The following is a 13,502-nucleotide window of genomic DNA, read 5'->3' on the forward strand; positions in this document are numbered from 1 at the left end:
ATGTAGATATATTTAATAGATATTTATATTATCGTATATGACTATGCTACTAAAGATATAATATACCTGTTATACATACAGATATAGAATAAAATGGATACTAAAAATATTCCTATATATATATACACATGTACACATTCCTTTCCGTGTAGATCTTCTCCTTCATCTTTTTCTTCGTGCCTTTCGTCGATCAAACGCGCATGCCTATTCGCGTTACCACTCCAAGTTGTACATCGCTGTAAATACGAATGCCGAGACGACGTTGCCTACTGAAAATAATCACGAGAGAGAAGGGACGCGATGCAAAGCCATGTCTTCGTTCGTCGCACATCGCGACGCCACAAAAGCGATCAACGGGCGTCGGCATCCCCGTAACGGCGATCTCCTTTGATCCTGTTTTTCACATAAAGGCTATTCTTTTAAAATTATCAATAGATATATGTAAGCAACATGTTGCGAAAATTTTTTTTATGTCGAGAGTGAATCGACAGATTTATTAATATTAACTGTGATTCCATCGTGATTTTTGATTCTGGTTACAAAAGAAGTTCTCAAGAAGAAAAGTAAAACATTTTTAGGCGTGGCAGATTCGTGGTGCATCAGAGTAATTTCAAAAATAACATTCGAACATATTCGTGAACATTTGTAATCGTATTTTACGTTTCTAAGACAAGATGCGATATTCAGGATATTTAAATTGTTACTATTTTTGATAATAAAAAGACTTTTACGTAACTATGAGCGATAAACATCCCACAAGGAGGAATTGGATGGAACAAAGAGCTTGTAAACGATCCGATCAACATTAAGAGCCGCTTTGAAATTCGACTAGTTGATTAAACATTGGAAAGAGTCAAAAGGCAGTGGTAAGATTATACCGAAGGCACTTTTCGGACGTCGGTGATGATTCGCAGATTCATACTGTTCCATTCACACATTGCCAGGGTAAACAGTATCCGAATAAACCAGATTCTAAACTGATTATAATCATTCGGCACGCGATCGTTTCTTCGGTTTTGCCAAATATAATTGAGAGAATCGATAAAACTTTGTGAATCGGAGAAGATTTTGCCAAAGATCGTTGTTGATTCATGGATCGATGGTACTGACCTCGGATTTCAACGTATGTACGTATATATGTTATCAACTTGAAATCTTGTCGCTTGGGCAAAAATGGCGAAAAACGGTAGACCCGTAGTCGAGGAATGTAATATTCAAGATTTCGATAAAAGAGCGCGAAAGCATAACAGAATCAATAAGAACAAGGAAAAATTCGAGGAAACAAATTTACCGTGTCCACCACCCGATCCTTGGACGTCTCCGAAATACTCACAACCTGTTCATAGTTCATCCGTAGAACTATCGCAAGAAGAAGACGACATCATCGCTTATTTAACGAGTATTCGTACATCACCACCGTGCGATAGTCGTAACTCTGATTGTTTATCAAGAAATTCAGCAACGTCGACGATGGCCGTGGCGAATCTCTATACGGAGGAATCCTTCGAGCAACTGGACAGGATCTACGAAATGGCGGAGCAAATACTGGAACTCCGCGATCGTAGCTCGAAACTATTCAAACGTGTTAGAGAGTTAGAAAGAATAAAGGTATTGAGAACGGCAGATTTGCGTGCGGAGAAAGCAATTTTAGCTAATAAGGACATAAGTAGTGATTTACCAGATGAAGATGCTGGTTTTGCCGAATCTTTATTGGACGCAATAATATCGAGCAGTCGTGATTCTCAATTTCAAAGACGAAATCCGAGATCTCCGGCTTTTTCAAGACAAAGAAGCCGATCGCTTGCCATGTCTGAACAATCCTTGCCACGATCACCGAATCTGGGTAATCGTTCGGCACTTGGTATAGAGAAGACTATCTTCAGGAATGAAACTTCTGGTGTACCGAAAGTTTCTAAATGGACCAGAGTAAAGGCTGCTTTCAAGTGGGAGAGAGCCTGTCCCAATGATATGACAGATTCAAACATCGAACAAACATCAACGACACCGAGCACACCGACTACGAAGTATCTTCGAATTCCAGATATTGCATCTGGAAATTGGTCCTGTACAGGAGAACTCTCGGGACCCTCTACGCCACTCGGCCGACCCTCCTCAGCTTTTTCTTCTAACGAAGATGTATTCGATCGTAAGATTTAGAATTTTGAAAGTTTACTTTTATGAGAGCAATTTAATTTGCAAACTCAAAAAATAATAAATTTTTCTTAGATATTTTACAAGTTTTCGACATTTCTTCGAATTAAATATTTATTTCTAATAAGAAACTAATATAAGATTTCTTTTGAATATTTTTTTAATATCTTCTAAATTGTCATTTTTTTTAAATATATTATTTGTTCTATCTCATAGGTCAACGAAAATACATATCTGATTCTGCTGATCAACGAATGTCCCGAGCGAAAGAAGTTCCGAAAAAAAACGAATCTAACAAATCGTCCGAAGATGACGTTACCGTAACTATCAATGACGACACTGTACAGCATGCGAGGGAAATATGTGAGGTAAAAGATCTTTTGCCAAATTACGTGTGGAATTTGATATCATGTACATATGTGTACGTAACACTTAACCTACATATAGAAGAACTAAACGATCAAGGTCTGCTTCATGCAGGTGCATCGTTAAATGTCTTGACGAATTTATGGAGTGAGTCATTAACAACGTGTTTATCTATTTTATATATATATATATATATATATATATATATATATATGTGTGTGTGTATATACAATGAATCCGGAAAATATATGTATGTACGCTCTTTGAAATTGAATAAATCCTTTTCATATAACCAAATGCTTTTAAAATTGTTAACGCATCTAGAGAAATTAATTAACTATTTAAAAATACTTTATCGTTTTGAAAAAAAACAATTATTAATTTTTAAAGATTGTATGAGTAGTTTATACATCACCGTAAATACTTGAAAAAATCCAATATGAAAATTTTGTACAAATATTGGTAATAAAGAAATTCTTTTTCATTCGAAAGAATTCCAAGCGTTTGCCAATAAATTTTCATAAATTTTGTAAAAGTTCATGTACGCAGAATTTTTCTCTTCCGAGACGGAATCGGTCCACGAGCTTGTCGATTTAAAAATACATCGGACAAGCACGCGTGGGGTACGCCCGCATCTTCTGAATACGTTGAACTGACATCGATCGTACTCTTGGCCGTTAACGGTTCAACTTGTTTATCGAACATTATTGAGTAAACGCATATTTCTTAATGATACATAGGATATTTCCAAGATCATTGGCGAATCTCCAGAATATCGTGTTTACCTTATAAATACAATTTTAATTCTAAAATTGCACCAAATGCAAATATCGCGAGAACGCCAAGTTATAATCCATTTTATTGTTACTAACGGAAAAGCAGAAGTAACGATTTATTTTCAGTATATGCGTGATCAACTTTACCAATACTTCAGTAAAATTTCAATATTTCATCAGGCATATTTAAATTTTTGTACGTTTAAATTCTAATTGAATTTTTCGATTTTCATAGACTAATCAAGAAAAACCATTAATTCGAATCGCGACGGAGAGCACTCCTGAATTGCAAATCAACATATCTGATTTGAAATCTTCATCGAGTTCTGATAAAGATACAGAAGCTACGCTTAAAAATCTAACACCAACTTTAACTATCACAATACCATCTAGCGAAGAGGAATTCAGAAACATTACTTCGCCAGAATCTACTTCACCACTTCCTTCTAGCACGCTTGATTCCGGTCAAAATTCACCGCATCAAGTAAAGGCTCGTCAAAGTGGCCAGAGTTTGACGGAATTTAAACAACAGGTATAGTAAACAAAACAAAAAATGTAAAAATATACAATTGTCTTTTAAAATTGTGTTTTTTTTTTATCAATCTTACAGCGATCCATTGTAGAAGAATCGGCTTCAAAAATCCAGAGAATGGATTCTAAGTGGAACAAAGTTAGACGAGCTTTTCTATCCAATACTGCTTTCAGTGTCCCACCAAGTCCAGTGAGAGTAATAGCTAGACAATCTTTTCTTCAGGATGGTAAGATTTATTTTTATTCAATTATTAATAAATATTACAAGTTTTTCATTCTTTGTCTTATTATATTTATATCGACACGATTTTATAATAGCATATTACGTTATCGTTTATTATTTTAATTTTTTAAGTACAGCTATACAATCATCTAAATATTTAGAGAATGCTTGCATCTCTGAAGTGTGTTCCTTCGTTGCTTCGTTCATCGCTTCTTTATGACATTTCAAAATATTCTTCTGAAGTCTTTCCACTTCGTTAAATTTCATCTGTGTTTCCCTCATCGTTTGCTCTAAAATCTTTTCAGCTTCTTCCGTATATTTCAAAAAACACCTTTTAGAGATCGGAGATGAGTTGTCGTAATAGCACAAATGTATCAGAGCAGCTGCTTTCTCAATACATTGAAAAGTCTCATTTTGTAGTTCTTCTAAAATTGATTCAATTTGTCTGACACCAGGCATTAGGTCATAATATAAAGCAATAAACGTGTTTCTTGCGCGATCCTTGAATCGAAGGACTGCTATTCGTGTGTCAGATGCGAAGGCAGGATCTAATTGCATCAATTGTTGAAGTCTTCGGTCCAAACACTCTGAGATACTTTTTACCCATTGACATGCATCAGTTTTATCCACACTTATCTCTTTCTTCAAAGATTCAATGATTGCTTGTTTTTCTTTGTTAACAAACTTAGTTATGCTTTCGATCTGATTTTTCATGCGTTTACACGCGTCATTACATTCCGAAGCTATTGTTTTACTATTACTCTAAAAGGTTGAAAAAATAAAAGCATATACCTGTATCTAACTGTGTGCAAGAAAGTTAGTCTTACTTCACTCAAAGCATTTGATTTTTGATAACACATATGATAGAGAGTTTTCTTCGGACATCGTATGGGAGTCTCTGCATTCTGCCTACATGTGTCATATGGTTTCGATTGATCTTTTATATTACACTCCGATTTATTATTCTCGTTAGAAACTAATCTTTTGCCGATAAACTTCATGTAATACAAGTACGGTGGGAGTTTTGATGCATCATTAAGAATTCGACCTGTTGTGGAAACGTAAAATTTATACGGCAGCATGCCAAAATAATATGATCAGGTTAATCCACTTTGTAAAACAAATGGTATACGCGAGTAAATGTCTAACTATCGACGATGCATCGGCATGAATAACAAAGTATATGATAGTAATATAATAATATTATTATATGCACATATAAAAGTATGTTATATGTAACGATTAAACAATTTAACATATATTATATTTTAGAATCAGAAATACCTAGAGCTCGTAGTTGCAGTGGCAGTGTAGAGGATTTATCCAAGAACTCCTTCATGTCAAACACTCAACTGGAAACTCGACGAGATTATCAAGCATTGCGCGAAAAACTTGGAGCTGAGTTTCATCAAAAACTAATAGAATGGGAACGTTTAAAGAGATCAACGGGAGGCAATACGAAAAGCACTCGAGATGCATTTACTCCTAGCAATGGTATAATATTTACATACTTGAACAAAAAATAATTAACCATTAAGTAGATATACCATTTTGTTGAAAATTGTATAAATATGTATACAATTTTGAAATTTGTTTTTTTTTTATTTAAGGAACAACACCAAGTAATCCTCACGAGAGTTTGCTTTTGGCGGAAGAAAGATTAGCTCCAGAATTCAAGAAGAAACTTCAAGAGTGGAAACGGTCGAAAAAAGGACGAAGAGCAAGTGCTTCCACAGAATCTCAACGAGTTAATCGACGACGCTTAACGGATTGGCAGCTTTGGCTGTATCCTTCAAAACCGGAAATGAAAGCTCAGGAAGTGATGGGTCCTCGTCGTAGCTGTGGAAGCGTTGGAAGTACCGGTAGCATTGGAAGCGATAGCAGACTTCACTTGTGTGAGGATTTTGTAAAAAGAATGGAAGCTTGGAGAAGACTTAGCGAGGTATCAAGAAGGCCACCATCTGCTCGATTAGGTTTCACCTCCGGTATTGTGGACGAGACAGAATTTCTTGCTTTGGACAGAATTCTTTCACTTTTTGGAAACCTCGAACAGGAAACTCAACAGGATAGTGATTGGTTTAAAAAAAAATCAAAGTAATTGTCAAATGTTTCATTACATTTGGTAAATTTCAGAATTCTTTTAAGAATAATTATGAAATTTTTTTTTCTAGTTTGACCGAAAAGTCGCAAAATTTCAAATCTGGTAATGAAATTTTAATCCGGACATCAGTTGGTTCTTATCGCTTCGAAGGAATATCTCAAGAATTTACCAGGAAATTATATGATTGGGAAAAGTCTCGTGGCATATCCCCGAGATCTTCAACATTTCGTTTATTAGATCCAGCTTATGCGTCTCTTATAGAAACGGTGAACGATTCAACGACGACTGATGACACAACTCCAGCAGGTTGAACTTAATACTATTTTTTTAGAGAACATTAAATTAATTCTGCATTTTCCGTTGCTTGATTATAGATGAAGAGGAAGTCTTTCTTAGTGGTATCAAGAGATCTAAATCGGTTGGAAGTGTTGTCGAAACTAGTGAACGTATGCAAGTATTTGTTCGTCGCTCTGCTAGTTTATGTTCGTTGAGCTATTTGACTGAAAAATTGAAAGGAACAAATCTTATGGCTGATTCTCCAGCACCTGGTAAATAATCCCAATTAATATTCGTTATTTACAGCAGTAAAAATTTATGATAATGATTTCAAACTTTATAGTAGATTCAGAGAGAAGGCCAGATACCTCGGAAGATGGGATCATTGACGATTTTGAACCAGAGGCTGTGATAGTCGACATTGAGGACGTCATCGAAGAAACGGCTAGTCCCTTGAGAAGAATTCAGCCTCATCAGACTCCAGTTTACTCTGTAGCAGCCAGCGAAACGACTAGTATAGCTGTACCTCTTGGTATGGTGACGTCTAGTCATGAACCATCTCCAGCGATTTTGATGGAAGTCGAAGATGATCCGGATAGAGAACATTGGGAATCAAGAAGCTGGAATTTGAGGGCTGATCTTTCGAGTCGGAATTCTTCTGTTCCAGGCAATTGGCTTCCATTATTGGACGAGAAGACACATTTTTCAGCATATGATAAGACTAACCCAGAGTTTGAAGAAGATCGACATCGAAGATCAAATCATTCCTACCAACATATTCCCAATCAAAAAACGTGGCCGACTGTTGGCTGGAATAAAACAATTAAGTATCCATCTGATCACTCCTTCGAATTAATTCAGAATGAGCTATTGTTTGATAATAACGAAGAAGAATTTAATTGCATGAATTTGAAAAGGTAAGAGAAAAGCGTAAAGGAAAGAGATCCCGGAATGTAAATATATATTTTTACATTAACACATTGCGTACGGCGCTCTTCGCGCTCAACGTGCTCCCAAGACCCGCACATTTTTGGACACTCCAGAAGCATACTTGGCAAGCAATAGAATGCGTATATGCGCATTTTTAATTTGCATTTAGTATTATATTTACATAAATTATTCTTAATTATAACTTAAATTTTCCACGCCAAGATTTCATCTGGCGACAGGTTCTGATAAGGAATATAAACAATTTAAAATTTTGTATCAGATAATTGTAAACAGGTTCTATTTTGTAGAGTCTATCACTATTTTCATTCATTTTCATGTTATCGTTAAAATCTTATAACCTGTATTATATAAATATCTTATAACCTGTTCAAACCTGTTCCTACACATTAATTTTGAAAAGATTAGGTATATACTAGCTATACTGAATGATTATTTTTGCATTTTTGGAGTGTCAACATTTAGTTATTTCGCTAATCATTTGTCATAAGAATGCGCAAAGCTTCATTACCCTGGTAACGTAACAAAAATATTTGTCTCTGGTTGCTTATGTCATCGATTCAGTTGAAAAAACATGAAAATGAGATATCTCGTGACCCATACGCAATGTGTTAATAATTCCTTCTTTGGATTGGAATTGTTATTACGTTTTTGAAACTGGCATCACTTTTACATTCTCGCAGATTTTATATTTTGATTCCAGTGATATACTAGGTATTCGTTTTGGTGGCAACAAAGATGATAATACGAACAAAACTTGGATGATGACTAATGAATGTATTGGTAGGTATATATTTACCGTTAAAATAAAGAAATAATATAATACGTGTTATTATTATAATATTTTTTTTAGAAGATACACTTGTACATAATGTGTCCAAATCCGAGGATATTCCGACTACAACTACGGAAACTAGAGTTATGGAAGAAATGGAAGAATCAATGGTACATTTTATATATATCACTACTTCGTCTTTTAATTCTAAGAATATTTTGATTTATTTTTTCTTCGGTTTCACATATAAGAAAAATTGTTGAGAATCTTATGATATTGAACAAATTTGTTTAAAAATCTTCCGAGAAGATAAGTTTTATCATAACACGATCGAAATTAGCGTCCTGTCGGTACAACCAGGAGTTGCCGTACGAGAATAACGAGGAACAAAGGAGTGAAAAGAAGGAGCTGAAAAAAGACGAGGATGAAAACGACGTTGACGACAAAAACGATGACAAGAAAGAAATCCCTGATAGAAACAAGAACGACAGGGACTTAAACTTCTCTTATCATCATCAATCTGGAGCTGTACACATTGTCGATAATATAGGAAACTTTTCGAGAAGTTCTACTGTATCTTCGAAGTCTGGATCGGGTAGGAATATAAACGTAAAATAAATCAATTTTTAATGCTTAATCCATTATTATTTATTATTTATTGTATATAATTAATATAAATTTAATCATATACATTAAATATACGATATGTATAATAAGTATTTCCTTTCTTTTATGTATAAAGACTTTTTCTGGAATAATGATGTTGATGCAAGTGAAATCTCAAAGAAAGAAAAAAATATTGAAGATGAATTCTGTAAAGATAAAAAAATATTTCAATTACGTCAATACACTGATGTTAATGCTATGAGATGCTCTCACGATTTTTCTTCCTCCAGTATTATTGAAAATAAACATGACAACAGTAAAGAAATTCGAAACACAGATATTTCGAAGGAAGAAGAGATTGCGAGGGAAAACATATCACTCGTAAAAGAAATTGAAACAATCAGAAAAACAGAAGAGAAACAATATCGTTCCTTCGAGAGGATTTCAACGCCGTTTAAGAACGGTAATCTGGAATATCGTGAGCCAACCATTAGAACGACGCCATTAACTGTATTGACGCATGGCGGAGCACGTTGCGTTGAAAGGATCATCATCAACGAAGAAACTCTAAAGAAGATAGTCGTTCCTACGGCGAGTAGTGATAGTGCGAGCAACTCATCAAGATCGAAGAAGGATGAGACTTCGAATACTTTTAACAATTATTCAAATTTGGATGGAGCTTGTAACGACAACAAGCTTCCTCTTGAACTTGACTCTCACGTTGTAAATCAAAATGTGAATAATGGCGTACGAGCGAAACAGAAAGCAGAATCTACTTCTCGAAACGTTTTCATAAAGACCAAACGTATGATATTTTCAACTTTTCGTCGTGCTTCTCATGAAAGAGATATCGACGAGTCCAATTCAAATCGAGTGGAAAGACCAAAAAGCAAGAGTAAGAGTAAATCGAGATCGGCATCGCCGAGAACTTCGCGACATGAGACAGTGCCTCGTACGCCTCTATCTCTTCCATGGATCCTTCGATCTTCCTCGAAAGAGCCGGAAAAAAAAAAATATCACAGGCGTACATGTTCAGGGGAAGACCGTGTTGTTCAGAACAATAAAATAATAACTGAAAAAGAAGGAAAGAAAATTAGTATCGAAAATGTGGAAATTAGCTCAAATACGCGTGACGAAGAAATTAATAAAGAGATCGCATATGTTGAAGAAAAAAAAGTAATAGAGAAGAAAGATGAGGAAAATAAAAAAGTTTATAGAAATCCTATTGACGATGGGTACGAAGAAATTATAGTTCGAGAGACTGAACAGGATCATCGTTTATCTGGTACTTCAATAAATTCTGAATTGTTTAGTTTATACCACACACATATTTACATAGAATTTAATTAAAAATTTAATTCTTCTAGCCGTACCAATTTTTGGAATACAGGAAGAAGATGAAACAGAGCGTTCTATGATAACTGAGGATAAATTGCCTTCAGATCTTGTACACAAATTACAGATCCTTTCAAATGCGGCGGCGAAAAGAGACGGTAGAATTGGTAGTTGTATTGCTACAACGACAACAGAGTCACGGAGTTCGAGAATACAACGGGCAAAAGAAGGCTTTCTGTCGCGTCGTGGTGGTCCCTTATGTCAGTCCATGCTAGAGCCTTTGACGCCCGTAATTTCAAATCAAAAGGACAATCCACTTTCCATGGACGATCACAAAGATTTGACTCTGAACATCGAAAATAGAAATTGTGAAGATATAAATCGGGATTTTACAGCTGAGTAAGTGGCTGACAATAAATTTAAAAATCGATGTTATATTATGAACCAAATGCGATGTTCGTATTTTTACTATAATTTCTAACGAATGTAAAACTTATTTTAGATGTCCGATTCAATCGTCATCCGTTTCACAATCAGCAACCTTTTCTCAGAATTCGAATTCCAAGTCTGATTTGGTAAAATCTGCGAGCGCAGGAATGATAAACGTCGATCCGGATACTTTTGGTCGGCTTGCTAGTAATCGTGGATGTGAGTCCTTACCACGAACGATATCGAAGCGACGAGATTCTGATGGACCCTTAGCAAGAATAGTCAATAAATTAAGGATTTCAAAATTGATGCGAGGGAAGGACAATGAAGATGGAAATATGAGTACGATCTCCACGTTGTGTCGGCAAAGTTTACTTATTGACGTTCGTCCCGATCTCGAGGAAAGCCATGAAAACGAAAATCGAACGGACGAAGACGAGAATGAAAATAGCAAGGAATATCGGTGATGCTAAAGTGATAAAAAGAAGAATTGAGATTTATGATTGACGATGTTTAACGGTTTAATAGTATTCCGTAAATTACAATTAACTATTTTATCAAATAGAAATGAATAATGCGAAGAGCTAAGTATATCTATTCATTTTCATAATCTACTATTTTCATACATTAATGATGCTTAAGGAAGAGAAATTTAAATAATAAATGACACGAAATATTTTATTAGACTAGATGTTATTTTAAGAGTGTACTGATATATTGAAAATATATCTTTCGTCACTGAATGGATTCATGTCCATCATCTTACGAGGAAAATCATAAAAAAAATTGAAAATACAACTCCAATCCATGAGAGATGACGAAACGAACGCGTGTACAATACAATTACGCATCCGAGATTGTGAATGTTCTAAACAGAGTTTACAAAGCAGTAGAGTAAAAATAGAAAGGAAAAAACAGAAAGAGAGAGAAAGAGAGAGGGAATGATCATTAGCTTGAGTAAACACACGCGTAGGACGATGCCGAGTTCGAGTGCTCGCTGGTGCAACGGGCGGTAAACAAGAATGGCGGCTGAAGAGGGATCGGGTCCTTCCGAGCCGGTGTTCGATTAAATGGGATTAATGTCCCTGGGGCAGTTTCGAGTGGCGAGATACGCGCGTGTCACGCGCAACCGGCTTTGCCGCGTGTTCCCTCTCCCCTTTCTCTTCCTCCCACTCTGCACCTTTTTCGTCCATTCTTCTCACCCTTGGCTTGCTTCGTCAACCCCCACTTTCCCATCAATTTGACTTCCCTTACTCCTTGATCATTAGATTCTTCTTCGCGTTTTCGAGTCTGTCGCCGTACTAACGTTCCACCATTTTCCAAGCAAGGAAGACGGAAGACAATTAAATGCGTAACTAGATAATAGTGTATAATAGGAAAAGAATGGTTCTCCTGTGTTAAAGTTCTTCGGTCGAGTAAAGCGAATATCATTAATTTTCTGATTAATGAACAAATTACTCGATCGAGGATGTTAAAATTTGTTTACACGTGTAATACGCCAATCGTATGCTCCCGTGACATCGGAATTCCAATTGTTTTGAACATTATGGAAAGTATTTTATTTCACTATACTATATTTTTTTTGCTCCAATAAGGGTTCAAAATATTTATTACTAATTAAATGTCTTTTAAATATAACATTTTTGAATGCTATTTAACTAGATAAATACTTCATGAGAATTGTTTTAAATAATCAGAAAACTTCATTTTTATAAAAAATTTCTTTAATTACTCCTTTCGAAAAGAAAGCAAACATTTTTTCTCAAATAAAATATTTCTAGTCTCGCATTATATTTTTTTTCCGATAATACTGATCTTGCAATCCTACATTTTTTTTTATTTTGTTCATTTAGATATTCGACATAGTGGATATTTTCATATTTTTGTGAAAGAAGAAAAACTTATTTTTAAACAATATTTATCGAACGACCTCCTTAATATAAAGAATGTTTTAGTATCCTGAAAGAATAGAAGGATAATTCTGAAAAGAGAAGAGTATCTCTAAGAAGTAACAAATAGAAAATATGAGAAAAAGAGAAAGAGAGAACCTAGAATCGAAATCAGGATCTTTTACCGATTTATGAGCTTAAAGAGTCGGACGCGTAGAATCATGGAGGCATTGCACAAAGGCGGTCGTGTTTTTGGTTGCATTCGTTGGGATCGAACTCTCATCTACCTGCGTTTTATAATCCGGAAGTATTCGCGGGAACACGCATCGAAAGTCAAAACTAAATGGGACTGCTGTCATATTGACAAAGCATAAAAGAAGTTTACACGGAAGAATTCCGATTTTGATTTCGATCTCCTTTAGTAGCTTTTCCTTTTATTCAATAGACTTTCCGTTGTGAGGATCACCTTATTGCGTAGGCGCGTTAGGAGATTAAAAGAACGACATTGCGAATTCTCACGTCGAGCGTTGAATTGGAAGTTTTTGTGTAAAAGTTTTACAACAATATTGTGTGTTGTATTATTTTCCAAGGAAGCTGGCAAATTTTGTTATATAATAACAGTGTAATAAAATATTTAACGGAGTATTTAGTACTTAAATGTTAAAGTAAACATTTTTTAGGAAAAGAGTATACTCGAGCTAAGTGCGAAATATGGTAAGTCGTAAAATAAAAGCAAATATAATTTGATAATAGTACGAGAGAATCGAAAAGTTAGCTTTTCAAGTATCCTTCTTTTAAGAAAGCAATCGGATGTAGTTTATACGACCTAAATAATTCTATATAAAAACAAAATAATTCTAAATATAGCCAAACATATTTGATCATCTCCACTTTATTATAGTATTCTTGGAAGTTTTAGTGGCATTGTTAGCCATCATTGAAAGATTTTTCGACTGAAAAAAAGAAGAAAAAGAAATAATTAAGAAAGGTAGGGTTCCAAAGATAAAAAAATGTAAATATCTCCAGCGAACAATTAATTATTTAAGGATGTAAGGAGCTTCATCACGATATCGCTTTGCAAAAAAGAACGGTAGTT

General features: G+C 35.0%; 1 protein-coding gene across 3 annotated transcripts; it reads left to right on the forward strand.

The window, feature by feature from the left end:
• Positions 1-228: 228 nt before the first annotated feature.
• LOC124957825 lies at positions 229-12,302 on the forward strand. 3 transcript variants are annotated; one of them, XM_047515199.1, is made up of 15 exons: positions 229-2,146; positions 2,368-2,519; positions 3,529-3,825; positions 3,904-4,051; positions 5,320-5,541; positions 5,658-6,141; positions 6,219-6,454; positions 6,523-6,696; positions 6,768-7,341; positions 8,076-8,155; positions 8,226-8,317; positions 8,508-8,742; positions 8,890-10,038; positions 10,121-10,487; positions 10,591-12,302. In XM_047515199.1, exons 1-15 carry the CDS (start codon positions 1,174-1,176, stop codon positions 10,982-10,984), a joined length of 5,577 nt encoding a protein of 1,858 aa, XP_047371155.1. In that variant the 5' UTR covers positions 229-1,173; the 3' UTR covers positions 10,985-12,302. The 3 variants fall into 3 exon arrangements, with proteins under 3 accessions (XP_047371155.1, XP_047371157.1, XP_047371156.1); XM_047515201.1 differs by having other exon boundaries at positions 8,229-8,317; XM_047515200.1 differs by having other exon boundaries at positions 6,771-7,341.
• Positions 12,303-13,502: the final 1,200 nt, after the last annotated feature.

This window comes from Vespa velutina, chromosome 2 (genome assembly GCF_912470025.1).
Source record: "Vespa velutina chromosome 2, iVesVel2.1, whole genome shotgun sequence".
NCBI lineage: Eukaryota > Metazoa > Arthropoda > Insecta > Hymenoptera > Vespidae > Vespa > Vespa velutina.

Bases quoted from the DNA above. Each gene is read 5' to 3' on its own strand.
- LOC124957825 (XM_047515199.1), top strand. From the start codon at position 1,174: ATGGCGAAAAACGGTAGACCCGTAGTCGAGGAATGTAATATTCAAGAT. The intron at 6,455-6,522 runs GTTGAACTTAAT...GCTTGATTATAG, and splicing joins TGATGACACAACTCCAGCAG to ATGAAGAGGAAGTCTTTCTT. The intron at 6,697-6,767 runs GTAAATAATCCC...CAAACTTTATAG, and splicing joins GGCTGATTCTCCAGCACCTG to TAGATTCAGAGAGAAGGCCA.